The 17492-nt window shown below is 42.2% G+C and overlaps 2 protein-coding genes across 2 annotated transcripts; both read right to left on the reverse strand.

Annotated features, from left to right (window-relative positions):
- Positions 1–9844: 9844 nt before the first annotated feature.
- Positions 9845–10546, reverse strand: LOC110734786. Its single transcript, XM_021914935.1, has one exon. The coding sequence runs from the start codon at positions 10544–10546 to the stop codon at positions 9845–9847; it is 702 nt and encodes a 233-aa protein (XP_021770627.1).
- A 5340-nt stretch (positions 10547–15886) lies between these two features.
- LOC110734787 lies at positions 15887–16543 on the reverse strand. The gene has a single exon (XM_021914936.1). It carries the CDS (start codon positions 16541–16543, stop codon positions 15887–15889), a length of 657 nt encoding a protein of 218 aa, XP_021770628.1.
- Positions 16544–17492: the final 949 nt, after the last annotated feature.

Here is a 17492-nt window from a genome sequence, read left to right on the forward strand (position 1 = left end):
AGAAGGATCTGGTCCGAGAGATGATGGAAGACTCGGCTCAGATCCAGCGCTTGACCTGGGGTCGTCTCTTCCCCAGTGCCGACTTTGCCTCATGGGAAAAAACGTATCGCCAGTGCTCTAAGAGATATAATCAAGAGATCCTGGCGGCTGCTGAGGACGAGGCGTTGGAGGAAGAGGATCCGGTAGTAGCCCTAGTGCCGCTTGGGGTAGATGCGTCGAAAAAAGATGCAGCTGAGGCCGAGTCAAGCAAGAAGAATGCTGACCAGGCGGCAGCTGCTACTGTTGAAGATCTGCCCCCATCTTAAGCTTTTGTCTTCTATTTCTTCGGCCTGCGTGCCATTTGTTTTTCCTTACCCGGCCAGGGGGCCGGGACTCTGAATATTTTGTCGGTCTTTATAGCCGGCTTCTTTTGTATCTTTACCTGGCCAAGGGGCTGGGGTTTTGAATAGTTCGCCGGCTGTTAATATAACTTAGGCGACCACTATTTCAGGTCGCCTTGTTTGCCAAAATGTTTCGAATTTGTGCTTTTGTTTTGCTAAGTATCGAAACTCTGATGTCCAGTTGCATACTATACCGACTGTTTTGCTTGGCCGATAGTTGTAGACAGGTAAAATATAAGACAGGTAAAATATAACCATACTGCATATGCCCCTGGACGACTGGTTGTCTGCTTTCAGGCTAGGCGATCAGTCGGCCATTTATCCAACCGGTATCTAACTCATTTTGAAGACTGGATCCCCTTTAGGCAGGCGGTCCTGTCATTTTTAGAATTAACCAAGTAGGAAGGTGATTTCCTACCTTCCATGGTTTTAAGCAAAAGAGACACTAAGCGGTCTAGGCTAGCTAGTCCCTTTTGTATTTAACTTAGTAAGAACGGGCGATATATGAACACCTTTTTTAGTTTCACACCAAGTTTTAAGGAGTGACTTAAGTAAACATGATTGTTACTTAGTCGCCGAATGACCGAGTAGTAGAGGTTTCAAGCGGTGGGTACCGATTGTTCCTCTTTATTCGCCAATAGTTGTTGGCTATTAACTCATAAGGTACCGGCTGTTCTTATCCCAAGTAGTTCAGTCGGTTATTTGACTCGGATGATTACTACAAACACTTAATGGACCTAATTAGTCGGTTAAGTGAGAGGTATCCTTGTCTGAGAAACGGCTACGTGGTTGTCTTGGTTAGACAATCGTATAGGTGCCGTGTAATTATTTTATAGAACAGTGTTCCACCCAAAAGGGAGATGTTCTCTACGACGAATTTCATCCGGATGGATGCCGCCGGACGCCTGCTATGATGTTGGGACAGGTCGGATTAGTTTAACATTTGAATCAGTTGGCATGGCGCCTGGTCTGATCATTTTGGCCATGAGCCTTTGATAGTTCTTGGTGAACTATGTTATGGGAGAGTAGCCGGTTGTGTGGAACAAGCGGCATGCCCCTCTTAAGTAGGAAAATAAAACATGGAGAGTAGCCGACTGTTTGTCAGTAGGCATGCCCCTCTTAGTACAAAATTGAATGAAACAGTAAACTTTTATTAAGTAGCTCTCGGCTATTTACATCATTCAAAAATAATATTTCTTAAGATTATCTACATTCTAGGTTCGAGGCAACGATTGGTCGTCTGGTGTTTCCAGACGGTAGGTACCGTCCCTAACCTCTTCATAGATTCGGTAGGGTCCTTCCCAATTAGGAGTTAATTTTCCAGACTCATTAGCCCTACCGATTGCTTCCATCTTTCTTAGTACAAAGTCCCCCACTTTGAGTGGACGCCTGTGTACTTTTTTGTTGTATGATCTGGTCATTCTCAGGCGTTAAATTTCATGGCGCAAGACGACATTGCCTCTCCTTTCTGGGAGTGAGTCCAAGGCCAGGCGCATGGATTCCCTCGCCTCTTCGTCGTATAACATTACACGAAGAGTTGGCTCGTAGTGTTCAATTGGAAGAACAGCTTCCGCACCATAGGTTAGAAGGAATGGAGTCTCTCCAGTCGCCCCTTTTTCAGTCGTCCTAATGGCCCAGAGAACATGTGGTAGTTCATCTGCCCATAGGTCGCCTGCTCGTTCAATTTTCTTCTTGAGACCGTCTGAAATGATTTTATTAAAGGCTTCTACTTGGCCGTTTGCTTGTGGACGGCCGACTGATGCAAAGTAATGTGAGATACCTTGGTCACACAACCAACTTTTGAGAACAGGCGTCTCAAATTGGGGACCATTATCAAAAACCATAGACATGGGAACCCCGAACCGAGTGATGACATTTTTCCAGATGAATGAGATTACATCCTTCGTCTTGATTCCCTTTACAGCCTCCGCCTCCACCCATTTAGTGAAGTAGTCGACTGCAACAAGTATGTACTTCCTACCGCCTGTAGCAGGCGTATAGGGACCCAAAATATCCATGCCCCACTTAGCAAACGGTAGTGGGCTATGAATGGTAGTGAGGTCGGTAGCCGGACGGTGAATTAGCTTGTCAAACTTTTGACACTTGTCACATTTTTTCACCATCTCCATTGCATCTGCTTCTAAAGTAGGCCAAAGGTACCCCTGCCGCCTTGCCCGTTGGGCAAGCGACCTGCCGCCTACATGGGAAGAGTAGTAACCATAGTGGAGATCTTCTAGGATCTCTTGTCCTTTTTCTGGAGTAACACACTTCAAGAAGGGTTGAATATACCCTCTTTTGTGAAGTTCTCCCTTTATCATTTCAAAACTGGCTGCTCGTTTTTTCAGTACTGCCGCCTGGTGATGATCATCCGGCAAGGTGCCGTCTGTCATATATGCCCTGATTGGATCCATCCAGGTTGAACTTCTATCTAGGATTCCAATAGGGTCTTCGTCGATGCTTCTTTTCTCCATCACCTCCCAGAAAACAGTTCATGGAGCATCACAGGAGGCCGAGGTTGCTAACTTTGAAAGAGCATCCGCCTGGTTGTTTTCAGACCTTGGTACTTGAACCAAATGAAAATCTTCAAGGGATCCGACTACTTGTCGTACCGCCTGTAAATACTTGATCATTGCCGGATGAGTCGCTTCGTATTCACCATTGAACTGACTCACTATCAATTGTGAATCAGAATAGGCGTTTATCTTTCTTGCCCCAGCCGCTTTGCACATGCGGATTCCGGCTAGTAAAGCTTTGTATTCTGCCTCATTGTTTGAGGCCTGAAAATTGAAACGTAAAGCATACTACTCATACATGTTGCCTTCTGGCGACTGACATATGACGCCTGCTCCACAACCATTTGAAGTAGAGCTCCCGTCCACATATACCTTCCAGACTTGGTCTGGAACTTGAGAATCAGGGGGACGAGTCATCTCAACAATAAAATCAACAAAGGCTTGTGATAGGCTTATCGCGTACCTAACAAAAATAACCTAACTATTCCTTCTAACTGTGTAGTAGGGCAAGTAAGGATCGAATCCCAAGAGACTATGGTTCATTCAATTAATCAGACTCAATTAATCACTAAGCACGTCACCAATCAATAATGGATGATAATAATCAACTAATATATTAAATAACACAATTAACTAGAGGAAATATTAATCAATAAACTAAAGCATCCAAGATCAAGCATTACCACGATTATGATTGATAAACTAATAAATCTACCCCCAATATATAAATCAATTGACAAGAAGAAAAGCAATCCCTAATAATAATACCAAAGGTCTCTTCCAAGTTATCAATGGCTTCCCAAATTAACTATCAAGCCTACTTCCGTGGAATCAAGCGAATAAGGGACATTAAACACCATGCCTAGATTCCTAATTATTCAATCATCTACTTCCGTGATGATCTTCAAACCCTTAATTGGAATAACCTAATCCCGTTAATACCCAACTTCCGTTGCAATAAGAACAAAGGGATGATAACAATACTAATTATTCCTAATCTAGTATTGGCATAAACACAATCAATTAAGCATGTCAATTGGGATTATTATTGGGGAATTTAAAGTTTTAATTCATGCATCAATCATAATTGGGCTACCCTAGATCTTGGAATAGAAAATCTACTCACACATATTGAAAGAAACAATAACAATCATGAATATGGAAAACATAATTGAAAAGCAATTATAATTGAAAGAGAATGAAGTAGAAGTGAATACCAAGGATTCTTCAATTGAAAGGAATTAAATTGTTGAAAAACAATGCTCAAATCTAATGGAAAGAATTAAAATTGCTTCAAAGTAATAAACTAGAACTCTAGAGAGAGAAAGAGGAATAATGGAAAACTTAAAACTTCTTTCTAATGAAGATTACAAGGGGTATTTATACCCTTAATGACCTAAAAATAAGAAAATAATAATACGGAGTGTTGCATAACTGTGCCCGGTCCAACCGGGCAAGCACCTCCCGATCGGGCGGTGAGAGTACGGAGTTGCTTTCCTTCGTAGCACTTCTTCCACCACGTGCCCGGTCCAACCGGGCGGACCTTGCCCGATCGGGCGCGTGGGGCGGTCTTCATAAATTGCTTTCTACCTTCGAAAATACCAAAAATCATCTAACTCCTATGTGCCCGGTCCAACCGGGCGGACCATGCCCGATCGGGCACGTAGAGGCTGCAGCAAATAGTTTGTATTTAACTCATCTTAAATCAGTCATAACTTCATATCCGGAGCTCTGTTTGAGGCGTGTAATATATCGTTGGAAAGGTCTTCAAGTCTACTTTCCAATGCAATTTGAATCACTCCATTATCATTTGTATATCAAAAGTTATGAGCATAATAGTGAACAGGTGTCATATTTGTCAAGTATTTCATCAACGTTTTGCTTCATTTTCACTCAAGTTCGTCTCGAACACATGATTTGATATTCTTAAGCAATATGTTTTCATACTCCATGATTATTATACTCAATATTAGCCAACCATACTCCATTTGCATATAAATCACCTGAAATTCATCAAAACACACAAACGAAGAGTAGTAGAGCACAACTTAAGCAAATAATGCAAATATGCACCAAAGATCTCTAATTTTGTAATAAAATGAGCTTAGATACCCACCTAAAACATGTGCAAAATAGGACTTATCAGCTTGCCCCTTCACTGCTTTTCTAGGCTCGAATGTGACTTCGAGGCTCTGAATTTCTATGGCCCATTTGATCATCCATCCTAACGACTCCATGGTGGTCAGGGGCGGCTTGATAGGTTGACCTGTATACACAACAATTGGATGTGCCAAAAAGTAGGGCTTCAATTTTTTTACGACCATGAAGAGTGCGAGGCCGAACTTCTCCACTAAGGGATACCTCAACTCGGCATTTTTCAGTACATGAGTGACAAAGTAAACCGGAAGCTGGCAGCCGTCTCTTTCAGCAAGAAGAACAGCGCTAACAGCATGATCAGAGATGGCTAGGTACATGTAAAGTACTTCTTTGGGCAAAGGACTGACCAGCCTCGGCAAGGAATGCAAATGAACCTTCAATTTTTGGAAGGCCGCCTCAGCATCCGGCCCCCATTCAAACCTTGCCTTTTTCTTAATGGCCTGGAAAAAATATAGGCATTTGTCGCCTGATCGGCTTAGAAATCTTCCCAAGGCCGCCAGACAACCTGTTAGCTTCTGAACCTCTCGGACGGTGCGAGGCGACTGCATGTCGATGACCGCCTGCACTTTCTCAGGGTTCGCCTCTATTCCTCTCTGATTGATGAGGAATCCGAGAAATTTCCCAAACTCAATTCCAAATACACATTTCTTGGGATTGAGCATGATTTAGTGCCGCCTGAGTGTGGCAAAAGTTTCTCGGAGGTCCGACAGATGATCTATCTGAAGCTTAGACTTAACAATCATATCATCAATGTATGCCTCGACGTTCCTCCCAATCTGATCAAAGAACAAAGTATTTATCATTCGCTGGAAAGTGGTCGGGGCATTCTTCAGACCAAACGGCATGACCGTGTAACAGTATAACCCTTGATCGGTAACGAAGGTCGTCTTCTCCTGATCTTTCTTCCATAAAGGAATTTGATGAAAGCCTGAGTAGGCGTCCATAAAACTCATCAAAGCATGGTCGGCTGTTGAGTCGACCAAATTATCAATTTTAGGCAGAGGGTAACTGTCTTTGGGGTACGCCTTGTTTAGGTCTGTGTAGTCCACACACATTCGCCAGGTACAATTCGGCTTTTTAACAAGCACTACATTTGCAACCCAGTCTGGGAAGTAACATTGCCTAATGAACCCTGCATCAAGTAATTTCTTAACTTTGGCGGATGCCGCCTGACTTCTTTCTTCGCCATGGTTCCGCTTCTTCTGCCTTACCGGCTTCTTTTTTGAATCCACGGCCAGCTTATGTACCGCCAGGTCAGGACTGATGCCTGCCATTTCATGGACTTTGAATGCAAATATGTCTTTGTATTCTTTCAAAAGTTGATGAAAGTCTTCACCCAGAACTCTCAGAGCGGTCGTCCCAACCTTGACTGTTCAGCCAGGGCGCAATCGTCTAGGATGAGGTCCGTATGCTCACCAGTCGGCTGAGGGCGGAATTCATCTGACCGCTCCTCTGCCAACGATTGCTATTGTTTCTCTTTTCTTGCGGCCCCCATCTGGGCAGCCTTTCTTCTCTTGCCGCCTGCTTCTTGAACAGGCGCACTCTCCTTGACATTGTCAAGGTCTGTTTTTCCACCACTTGACCCAGCGGCCATGACAGTGGGCTTGATATCCGAGAGATAGCACTCTCGGGCCATCTTCTGATCTCCCCTTAGGGAGCCGAATGTCCCATCATCCCTCTCGAATTTGAGCAACATAAGAGACGGGATTATAACAGCCTTGGAATTATTCAGGGTTGGTCGTCCCAGAATCATGTTGTAGGCCGAGAGTTCCTCAACTACCAGGAATCGGACCACAATGTGGCTACCTTCCCCTTTTTCACCCAAGAGAATGGATAAATCCACTCGTCCTACTAGGTGGACGACTCCTCCTCTAAACCCTACTAGAGAGTGGGATACCGGGTGTATGCAATCAATCTGGTATTTGAGCTTTGACATACATTTTCTACTGATAAGATCTGAGGAACTGCCGGTATCTATGAGGATTCGGCCAACTCTCTGGTTGGCCACTTTACATTCAATAACAATAGGGTCGTTATGCGTCCCCCTTACCCCTCCTAAATCTTCTTCAGTGATGACAATTTCAGGAAATGAATATTTGGAGGGTCATTCTTGGTGAACGGAATTGATGTCTAGCCGCCTGATATTGTCTTTGTTGCCCCTGATAGTGGGGCCGCCTCCTGAGAAGCCTCCTGCAATGGTGTAGACAACTGCCTCATCTGTATCAGAGCTGTCGGCCTGTTGATTCTTTTTGGCCGACTGCTTTTTCGAGGAAGTGTTCCCCTTAGATTTCTTGACATAAGAGTCAAGGTCGCCTTGTTCAGCCAGGCGGTCCAGATACCGCATGAGACTGATGCATTCGTTAGTTTCATGACCAACGTCTTCATGATAATGACAGAATTTTTCTTGGTTCCGATTGCTCGCAGAACCCTTCATGGGGGTCGGCTTCTCAATTGAGATTTGTCCCTTGATTTCTTTTAGGATAGCTTGGCTATCCTTGTTAAACGCATACTTTGGGGAGTATGGTTTGAATTCTTTCTTCTTCTTCTGGGCCGGCTGTTTAGAGGAATCAGCCGCCCAGACCTCTTTTCGCTTCTTGTCCTCTTTGTTGGATGACTGCTTCTGTCGCCCTTCTTTCTTGTCGAACCTCTTTCCGTCCGACTGCTTTCCAGTATTACAAAGATCAGTCGCCTATATATAGGTTTCAGCTTCAATCAAGGCTTCTTGAAGAGTCGTCGCCCTCTTTCAAACCAAATCAAATTTGAAGGTCGACCCGTCTTTGAGGCCTCTGAAAAAGTCAGTATAGGCCACCTCATCCGGTAGCCCTTGAATCTGTATTCTTATCAGGTTAAACCGCCTGATGTAAGAACGAAGCCCCTCCTTCTCACCCTGCTGAATCGTCCCTAAATCAAGGGTCGTCTTCTTCGCATGTATGTTCATGGCAAAGTTGGAGGTGAATAGGTAAGCAAGCGTCCTGAAGTTATTCACACAACCAGTCGGCAGGTTGCCGAACCATTATTGTGGGATTCCTTTAAGAGTCGCTGGGAAACACTTGCACCAAGTGGGATCATCCAACCCTTGGAGGTACATCAGGTTGGTGAATGCCATCAAATGGTCTTCTGGGTTAGTAGTGCCGTCATAGGCGCCTATTAACACATTTTTAACTTTGGCCGGCTGAGCGGCTTCAGTAATTTCCTTGGAGAAAGCCGACGGCTGTTCTCCAAGCCTAAGAAGTCGTAGCTGCCAGTCCAAAGGTTGGACATTTTTTGCCGCCTGTCCTCCAAACGGAGGGGGTTGCAGAAAATATTGTTGTGGCGGTACAAAGGGTAAGTTTGGCACCGCCTGGTCACTCTGAAAATCAGACCGACGGGAGGTACCGCCTGTCTGACTCTCATGATTTGACTGGGCATACCTCATAGAGGTATTGCGCAGACTATCCTGAAAATCTGAAGTAGAGGCCGACTCTGACAGTCGGTCGTTCCTCTTCTACTCTAGCAATAGCCGAGCATCTGTATATGTTTTCTTCGACCCATCCGCTTATATATGACGAACGGGCTTCCTCTTTCCTGGAGTAGGAAAGTGGTACTTTGTGAAATCAAGAGCAGGCGGCTCCCACTTCCTAGAGTTAGGATGAGGGGTCGCCTTTCGTCCTTGAAGAGGCTTTCTCTTCCCTGATGAAGAAGGTTTCTTAGCCGACTGCTCCTTAGCTAGAGCAGGCGTCCTTTTGTTGATCAGGTCCTAAATCTCTCCCTTGAAACTCCTCATGAAGGTCATGAGTTCGTTTCGTGTAATGGGAGCAGATCCTTCAGCCGGCTGCTGCTTAGCAGACGGTGCGCCGGCTGGATCACTGAGTCCAGTTTGAGGATCTTCCCGTTCACTCCTTTCGGTATGACGGGTACGCCGGGCCCTTAGGGTCCCGTCTGAAGCTGTATGTGCTTCAACTTCAACCTCTTCTTCATTATCGTGATCCGACTGAACTTGAGGGTCGTCCAGGGGACGCCTCTCTTCTGGAGTCGGTACAGACGTGGATGTCATCTCAAAAGTACTCTCCCCACAGACGGCGCCAAAATGTTTTGGGGTTTTCTGATGTCCTGCGGGAGAGTTACAATTCCGAGACAGGAACCGGACGCCTGTACCTGCAAAACAAACGGATACTCTGAGTGATTGGAGATCCGCCTCCAACGGTCAAGTTAGTACTTGTTCAAGGAGTAATTATTGCGGAATATTGTAATTGAGTCTTTCTAGGTGAGAGTCTTTTATGTGCGTAATTCCCCTTAATGAGGATTAATGAGCATATTTATATGCCTTGGGAAGCGTGCCAACACCTAGGTTTAGGCTTAACCTAGGGCTGACTGGGCTTCCCACAAGGATTGGGCCTTGTTGGCTGATTTTCCCATTTGGCATGGGTGGACACGTGTCGCGTCGCAATTGGTCCAAGGAGGACGCATCTCTGATTGACACGTGGCAGGCTCCTATTGGCCTACGTGAAGGACACGTGGCGGAACCTGGTTGGTCCACTTATCAGATGGTGATTGGTGGATAAAAATCCCCTAATCAGTATTAATCACGGGACAAAGAGTCCATTAGTACATAAGAGGAAACCTCATTGGGAGAATGATTCTACCAAACTTTTTCCGTACCGAAAGGAACTAACCTAGCTAGACGATGAGCAACGAAGTTGCCATCTCTTTTAACATGAGACCACGAAAAAGACTTAAAATAAGTACTTGACATAAGAATATCTCCCAAAATCAAATCTAAATCAGCAAAGTACAGGGCACCTTTTGAGAGCCGGTTTATAAGCATTTGGCAATCCGATTCGACAAAACATCCCCAAGACCTCTTTGCTTCCCTATCTTAAGTGCCATGTCAATGACCTGAGCTTCAGCAATCTCTGATGGCCAGTGAGCTCGCATGCGTCTGGTGGCAGCATACAACACCCTTCCTGCAGCATCTCGGGCAATCACCCCTAGCCCAACCCATCCTTCCTTCGCAAGTGACGCATCCATGTTCAATTTTACTATCCCTTCAGGGGGTGATTTCCACGACTTCCCAGAGGCTGGCACTCTTTTTGCAGATGTGTAGATGCGTCTTGAGTAGCTACCCACCCCTTCAGTCCACCTTACAACCCGGTTGAGCAGCTCATCGTTTGGGGTTGTTTTGCCTTCGAAAATCTTTTGATTGCGCTCCTGCCAAATACCCCACGCAAGCAAAACACCTTTCTGCAATAGCTTAGCATTCAAACTCCCCCATGATTCCACCAAATCACACATGGAACCCGCCTCTTCCCACCTGCACGTGGCCTCACAACCACTGTCAGCCCATAGATCCCTCACCCTTTCATAGTCAAAAAGAGCATGCCCCACTGTCTCCACTCTATTGCACCACAGACAAGTGTCATCATCCACCATATGACGGAAATGCAGCATCCTTCTAACAGGGAGAGTGCTTGTACAAACACGCAACATAAATTGACGTGCTTTGGGAAAAACCTCCATTCCCCAAATCTTCACAAAGGCTTTATGAAATATGTCAAAATTTCACCCTTTTCCCAATATGTATGCGGTTTTGACAATGTACTCGCCATCCCTAGAAAAAGCACATGTGATCTCATCTTTATCATTATGCCTACTAAGCGGAATGGCAAGAAATTTAATATTGCATTCATTAAATACCTCTTCAATAAGCTCAACTCTCCACTCCTTGGTGTCGACATCAATGATATCCACCACCCTTTTCACCCTTTCACTTGCTGTACTAGTCACGAACCTACCCTCTTCATTAGCCACCCATGGTTCACGCCATAGATTAATCTTGGCACCATCACCCACCCTCCATATATGTCCCTCTTTAACAAGCACTTTTGAACTCCATATACTCCGCCAAGAGTAGCTTCCAGATAGTCCCAAACTAGCCTCTAAGAAATTGCGATTCAGAAAGTATTTCGCTTGCATCACCCGACCAAGTAAGAAATCCGATTTCCTAATGAGCCTCTAAGCATGACGCCCCAATAAAGCATCATTAAAAACCGATAAATCCTTGAACCCCAAGCCTCCAAGACACTTGGGTTCACACAAATTTCCCCAGTTCCCCTAATGAACTTTCCTATGTCCATTCCTCTAACCCCACCAGAAATTAGCCATGGCTGATTTAATGCTTCGGAGTACCGTTTCTGGAATTTCGTACACGCCCATTAGGTATGTCGGGATCGCTTGGATCATAGCTTTGAGGAGTATTTCCTTTCCGGCTCGGGATAAAAAAAAATTCTTTCCACCCTTGCAATTTCTTACCAATTCTGTCTAGAAGCGCCACACAGAGAGCCTTTTCGATCTATCCATAATGGTGGGAATTCCCAAGTACTTCTCATGACTCAACAATGCTTCCTTTTGCTCTTCACTCACCCCTTTACTAAAAGACACCTCCGACTTCTCATAATTAATTTTCTGTCCGGATGCTACTTCATATTGGTTGAGAATATCACCTATCACTTCGCATTTCTGTCGAGTCGCTCTAGTAAAGAGTAAACTATCATGTACAAATAAAAGATCTGAGATCTCCGGGCCATTTTGAATTGCTTTTGCCCCATGAATCTTCCTTTCACGTACTTTACCCTGAATCATTCTAGAAAACACATCAGAATTTAGAATAAAAAGATACGGCGAAAGGGGGTCCCTTTGATGAAGACCTCTAGAGGGTTTTACAGAGCCATATACACCCCCATTTATTATAAAGGAGTAAGAAATGTTGATCAATCCTTTAACATGAGATATAAATTAGAGATTAAATTATGTGCACCTGATAAACCTGAAAACGTAGTGAGTGATGAGACCATGATTCTAATGTAGATCGAGTTTCCGTTTAGGGTGTATTGTTATGATGGCTAAAGTGAGGATGAGACTCACTAGAATAGAGAGGGAAAAGGAAAAGTGTAAGATTGGTGTATTCACCTCTGTCTCATGACCTCTATATATATATACACCCAAGGGGAAACCCTAATCAGGCCGTAAGGATAATTACGTCCATCAAATAATTATCAATTAAATACGCAGGATATTTATAAGGTCAATGATCAATTAATTAGATAAATGATAACTCAGGCCACATAATAAAATCGTGTCCTACATTCTCCCACTTGGCCGAGTAATCATTTATGATGAGTACTAGATAAGTCCGATCAGATTTTAATACCCATTTTAGTTCTAAACCGGAACTTGCAGCAGAGAAATACAGTCATTGAATTGATATTCAACTCAAGACCCCCATTAATCATGCTACAATACCAAATTTAAAACTTAAATAAGCTAAGGATCAAATTGACAATTAAGCCCTCAACATTAATTTGTATATAAATGTTGTCTTCATGTCTTTAGGCATGCATAGACACATTCAGAGACGAACAAAACAAAACAATGAGGAAATTTTATTATTAAATGTAAGTAAGTATAATATGCAACTAAATAAGGTCTTTAGAAAACCCCATCTTCGAAATATGTTCTTCGAAAATTTTAGGAGGTAGACCTTTAGTCATCGGATCCGCAAGCATATTCTTAGTACTTATATGCTCAATACAGAGTTTATTTTCCTCAACTCGCTCACGTACGAACAAGTACTTTGTATCAAGATATAAAGCAGCGCTAGTCGAACTGTTACTGTTCGAGAAACTAACGGCGGCTGAGTTATCATAGTAAAGCTTCAATGGTCGAGAGATGGAATTAACCACCTTGAGTCCAGTGATGAGATTTCTAAGCAACATCCCATGACAGGTTGCGTTGTACACCGCAATGTATTCTGCCATCATTGTAGAAGTTGCAGTCAACTCTTGCTTATGACTCTTCCACGAGATAGGTCCACCAGCTAACATAAAGATATACCCTGAAGTGGATTTCTTGTCATCTTTTCACTTAGCAAAATCAGAATCAGAATAACCAACCACTTCTAAATTATCACCTCTTCTGTAAGTCAGTTTATAGTCTTTCGTCCCTTGTAGATATCGAAGAACTTTCTTAGCTGCTTTCCAATGATCAAGGCCAGGATTAGTCTGATAACGGCCTAACATTCCAGAAATATAAGCAATATCTGGACGAGTACAGACTTGTGCATACATAAGGCTTCCAACTACTGACGCATAAGGTATCATTCTCATCTGTTCTTTTTCAACCTCTGTTTTTGGACATTGAAATAAACCGAAAACATCTCCCTTAACTACTGGAGCTACAGAAGGAGAGGAATGTTGCATGTTATAACGTTTAAGAACACGCTCGATGTATGCCTTTTGAGATAATCCCAAAATACCATTGACTCTATCTCGGTGTATTTCGATGCCAATAACATAAGAAGCCTCTCCGAGATCTTTCATGTCAAAATTACGCGAGAGTAAGCGTTTAGACTCATGCAACGTGTCTAAACTATTACTTGCCAATAGAATGTCATCTACGTAAAGGACAAGTATAGTAAAGTTGCTCCCACTCATCTTTAGATAGGTGCATTGATCCACTTGGTTCTTCAGGAAACCTTCTGACTTCAAGACTTGATGCAACTTTAGGTACCATTGATGTGATTCCTGCTTCAACCCGTATATGGATTTTTTCAGCTTACAGACTAGGTGTTCTTGACCTTCAGATTTGAAACCGTCGGACTGTTTCATGAACACTTCTTCATCCAAATCGCCATTAAGAAAAGCGGTTTTGACATCCATCTGATGTAGCTCTAAATCAAAATGAGCTACAAGGGCCATAATGATCCTTAAGGAATCCTTTCGAGAGACAGGAGAAAAAGTCTCTTGATAGTCAATTCCCTCTTTCTGAGTGTATCCCTTTGCAACCAATCTCGCTTTGTAGCGTTCAATGTTTCGTCCATTCGGATCTAGTTTTATTTTGAAGACCCATTTACACCCTACGAGTTTTACACCGTTGGGTAATTCAACCAAATCCCAAACACCATTTTTCTTCATGGAGTCAAGCTCTTCAATCATGGCTTTATTCCATTCAGAAGACTGATCACTGCAAATGGCTTCATTATAAGAGGTAGGATCAGTAAACTTTCCAGCATCCATTTCTGCTTCAGTCAGATAGGTAACATAATCATCAAAGTTAGTAGGCCTTTTAGACCTAGAAGACCTCCTCAGTATATTTTCAGGTTGACCATTGGCAACATTGTCTTGAGAGTGATCATTTGAAGTGCTTTCATTTCCAGGTACATTTGGAGAAGGAGGTGGTGTAGTGTCCAGTTGAGTAGCATGTACAAGAGGAGTAATTTGAGGTAAAGTAATCGACAAGTCTCTCCCCCCCGCGTCTTGTACTTCCCGCAATTCCTCATAAGGATTTTCACTACTCCCACTGACCTTAAAATCTTCAAGGAAATGAGCATCTTTGGTTTCTACAATGCGAGTTACGTGGGAAGGGCTATAAAATCTGTAACCCTTTGAGTGAGAAGGATAACCAATGAAGTAATAAGTTGTAGTTTTCATGTTGAGTTTCTTTAAGAATGGATTATAAAGTTTAGCTTCGGCAAGACAACCCCATACTTTCATATATCTGAGACTCGGTTTCCTTCCTGTCCAGAGTTCATAAGGAGTTTTAGGGACAGCTTTAGAAGGAACCCTATTGAGTATATGAACGGCTGTTTTTAAGGCCTCGGTCCAGAGGAATAGGGGTAAACCTGAGTTGGCTAACATACTGTGTACCATGTCCATTAGGGTCCTATTTCTTCTCTCAGCAACACCGTTCTGCTGAGGAGTACCAGGCATAGTGTATTGGTTCACGATCCCCTGGCTCTTAAAAAACTCATAAAATGGACCAGGAGCTTGACCCACATCAGTATGTCTACCATAATATTCCTATATCTGATCTTACAACTTTTATTTGACGATCAAGTTGTTTTTCTACTTCAGTTTTATAATCTTTAAAACTTGTAAGTGATTCAGATTTTTCCTTAATAAGATACAAGTACATATAACGAGAATAATCATCAATATAAGTGATAAATGAATTATGTCCAGTTATACCAGTGATAGTGTAAGGACCACTAATGTCATTGTGAATAAGCTCTAATGAATTAGAACTCCTAGTGGCACCTTTCTTGTTCATTGATGTCATTTTACCTTTAAGGCATTTGACACATGTTCCAAATTCATTGAAATCGAGAGATGGTAACACTTCATCCTTCACGAGTCTAGACAAACGTTCTCGTGAAATGTGGCCTAAGCGTTGATGCCACAACGTGGATGAAGTTTCTAAGTCTCGTTTTCGTTTTCTCTTTGTTAGTGTCTGATTGATATTGTATGAAAACAAAGATTTGGAAAAATTATCATCTAGTTCTAATTTATAGAGACCACCATCCAGATAACCACGTCCAAACACTTGAGAATTTAAACTATTAGTAAGTCTGCCATGACCATGAGAAACATCAAAACCGTCTATGTCTAACTTTGGTCCTGATACTAAGTTTCGAGTAATCTCGGGAATATATAAGGTATCATAAAGTTTAATACATAAACCAGTTTTCATTATTAATTCTAATGTTCCCACGGCTTCGACAACTAGTTCTGTTCCATTCCCCAGTTTAAGTGTCCTTCGGTTTCTTTCCAGCTTCTGGATTGTAAGGAATCCCTGAAGTGAGTTGGTTACATGAACCATAGAACCAGAGTCAAACCACCATGTATTAGTTGGAACATTTAAATTAAAGGACTCAAGTATCATGTAAAGATGATTACCTTTCTTAGTCAGCCACTCCTTAAAGCCTTGGCAGTCTTTCTGTCTATGTCCTTCCTTGCGGAAGAACTTGCAGTAAGACTTCCCTTTGGAGTTCTTAGAGCTGGAAGCAGTACTTGCATCACGTTTCTAGCCCTTAGAAAACTCCTTCTTGTCGACATTTCCCTTTCTCTTCTTTGGATTAGCAGTCATGAGGTAAGCCACATCTGGTTTGTCTAGCTTCAGACGCTCTTCTTCTTGTACACACATAGCAATTAACTCATTCATCGTCCACTTGACCTGCTGAGTGTTGTAGTTGACCTTGAAAGCTTCAAAAGATGCGGGAAGAGAAGTCATGATGAAGTGCACCAAGAAACCCTCACTGATCTCCATGTCCAATCCCTTAAGTTTACGGGCCATGTCGTTCATCATCATGATGTGCTCACGAATGCCGCTATTCCCGTCGTATTTCGTGGTCACCATCTTCAAAATAAGAGTACTAGCATGTGCCTTACAAGTTGCTTTGAATTGTTCCTCCACGGAAGCCAGATACGAGTTAGCATTAGATGAATCTAGAATAGCTCCCCTGATGATTATGCTGATGGAGTTTTTAATGAGCATAAGAGCCATTCTATTGCACCTCTCCCATCTCTCATGTACTATTTTATCTTCAGCAGTACTTTTATCAGTGAGAGCAGGGGGAGCAGGCTCTCTCAGTGCATAATCAAAATCAAACATGCCAAGAGTCAACATTAGTGAATCCTTCCAGGAAGAAAAGTTCGCTCCATTCAAAGTTTCAATTCCCATGTTTGGGGCTTGTAGTTGATTTAGATAAGAGAAATAAGACACATAATTAAAGAAGAACTTATGGTGATCTAAGGGGTAATGTACTAAGGCAGACGAAGATAAGAACCATTATTTTTGTAATGAAGCTGTGATAAAAGTCTATTATAACACCAAAATAATAGACTGAATTTAATTCTACTTAAATAAATGGCTTTCACTTTGGTTATGACCACTTACTTAAGTATTATGAATAATAAAAAATTATGATGTGCAATTTGAATGTAACACATCACCTTTGGGCAGAAGTGAGACATTTAAATTTTAATGCACATATATATTTAGTTCGCAGTGCACAATTATAACACATCATCTTTGGACAAAAGTGAAAAATCATGCATTCAAGGCGAATGTCATGTGAATATCTATTCAAGGATATGGACTAAGTGACAATGCTGAATTAGACTTGAAGAATTTTACAAATGTTACACATCACCTTTGGGCAGAAGTGTACTCTAAAGTATTATTCAAGTCAAGCAAAATAAATCAATTTAATGAATTTTAATCGAAAATGTCATCTAATTCCGAAAACACTGATAAGCGATTATCTGAGATAAAAAAATATATATATAGCATATCATGATTTCCAGAAGAGTTTATAACAAAACAGGTCATCATTCCAAAAAAAAACGAATTGTTTAGAAACCTGGTAATGGTGGAAAAGTAATACACCAAAAGGAATTAGAAAAAATAAATAAATAAATAAATAAAAATAAACAATTTCGTTAGAGTTCAGATTTTTTGAAATCATGATATGGAAGAAACGTGATGTACCAACGAATTGGATAATTGAAAAAAAATACTCTAAACAAATTTGTTAGGTTTAGAAAAAAAAAAAAAAATTCAGATCCAATTTTGATCCAAGCAGCGATCAAATTTTTTTTTTTTTTTTTTTTTTTTTTGGGAAACGAAA

Source organism: Chenopodium quinoa, unplaced genomic scaffold (assembly GCF_001683475.1).
Source record: "Chenopodium quinoa cultivar QQ74 unplaced genomic scaffold, ASM168347v1, whole genome shotgun sequence".
Classification (NCBI taxonomy): domain Eukaryota; kingdom Viridiplantae; phylum Streptophyta; class Magnoliopsida; order Caryophyllales; family Amaranthaceae; genus Chenopodium; species Chenopodium quinoa.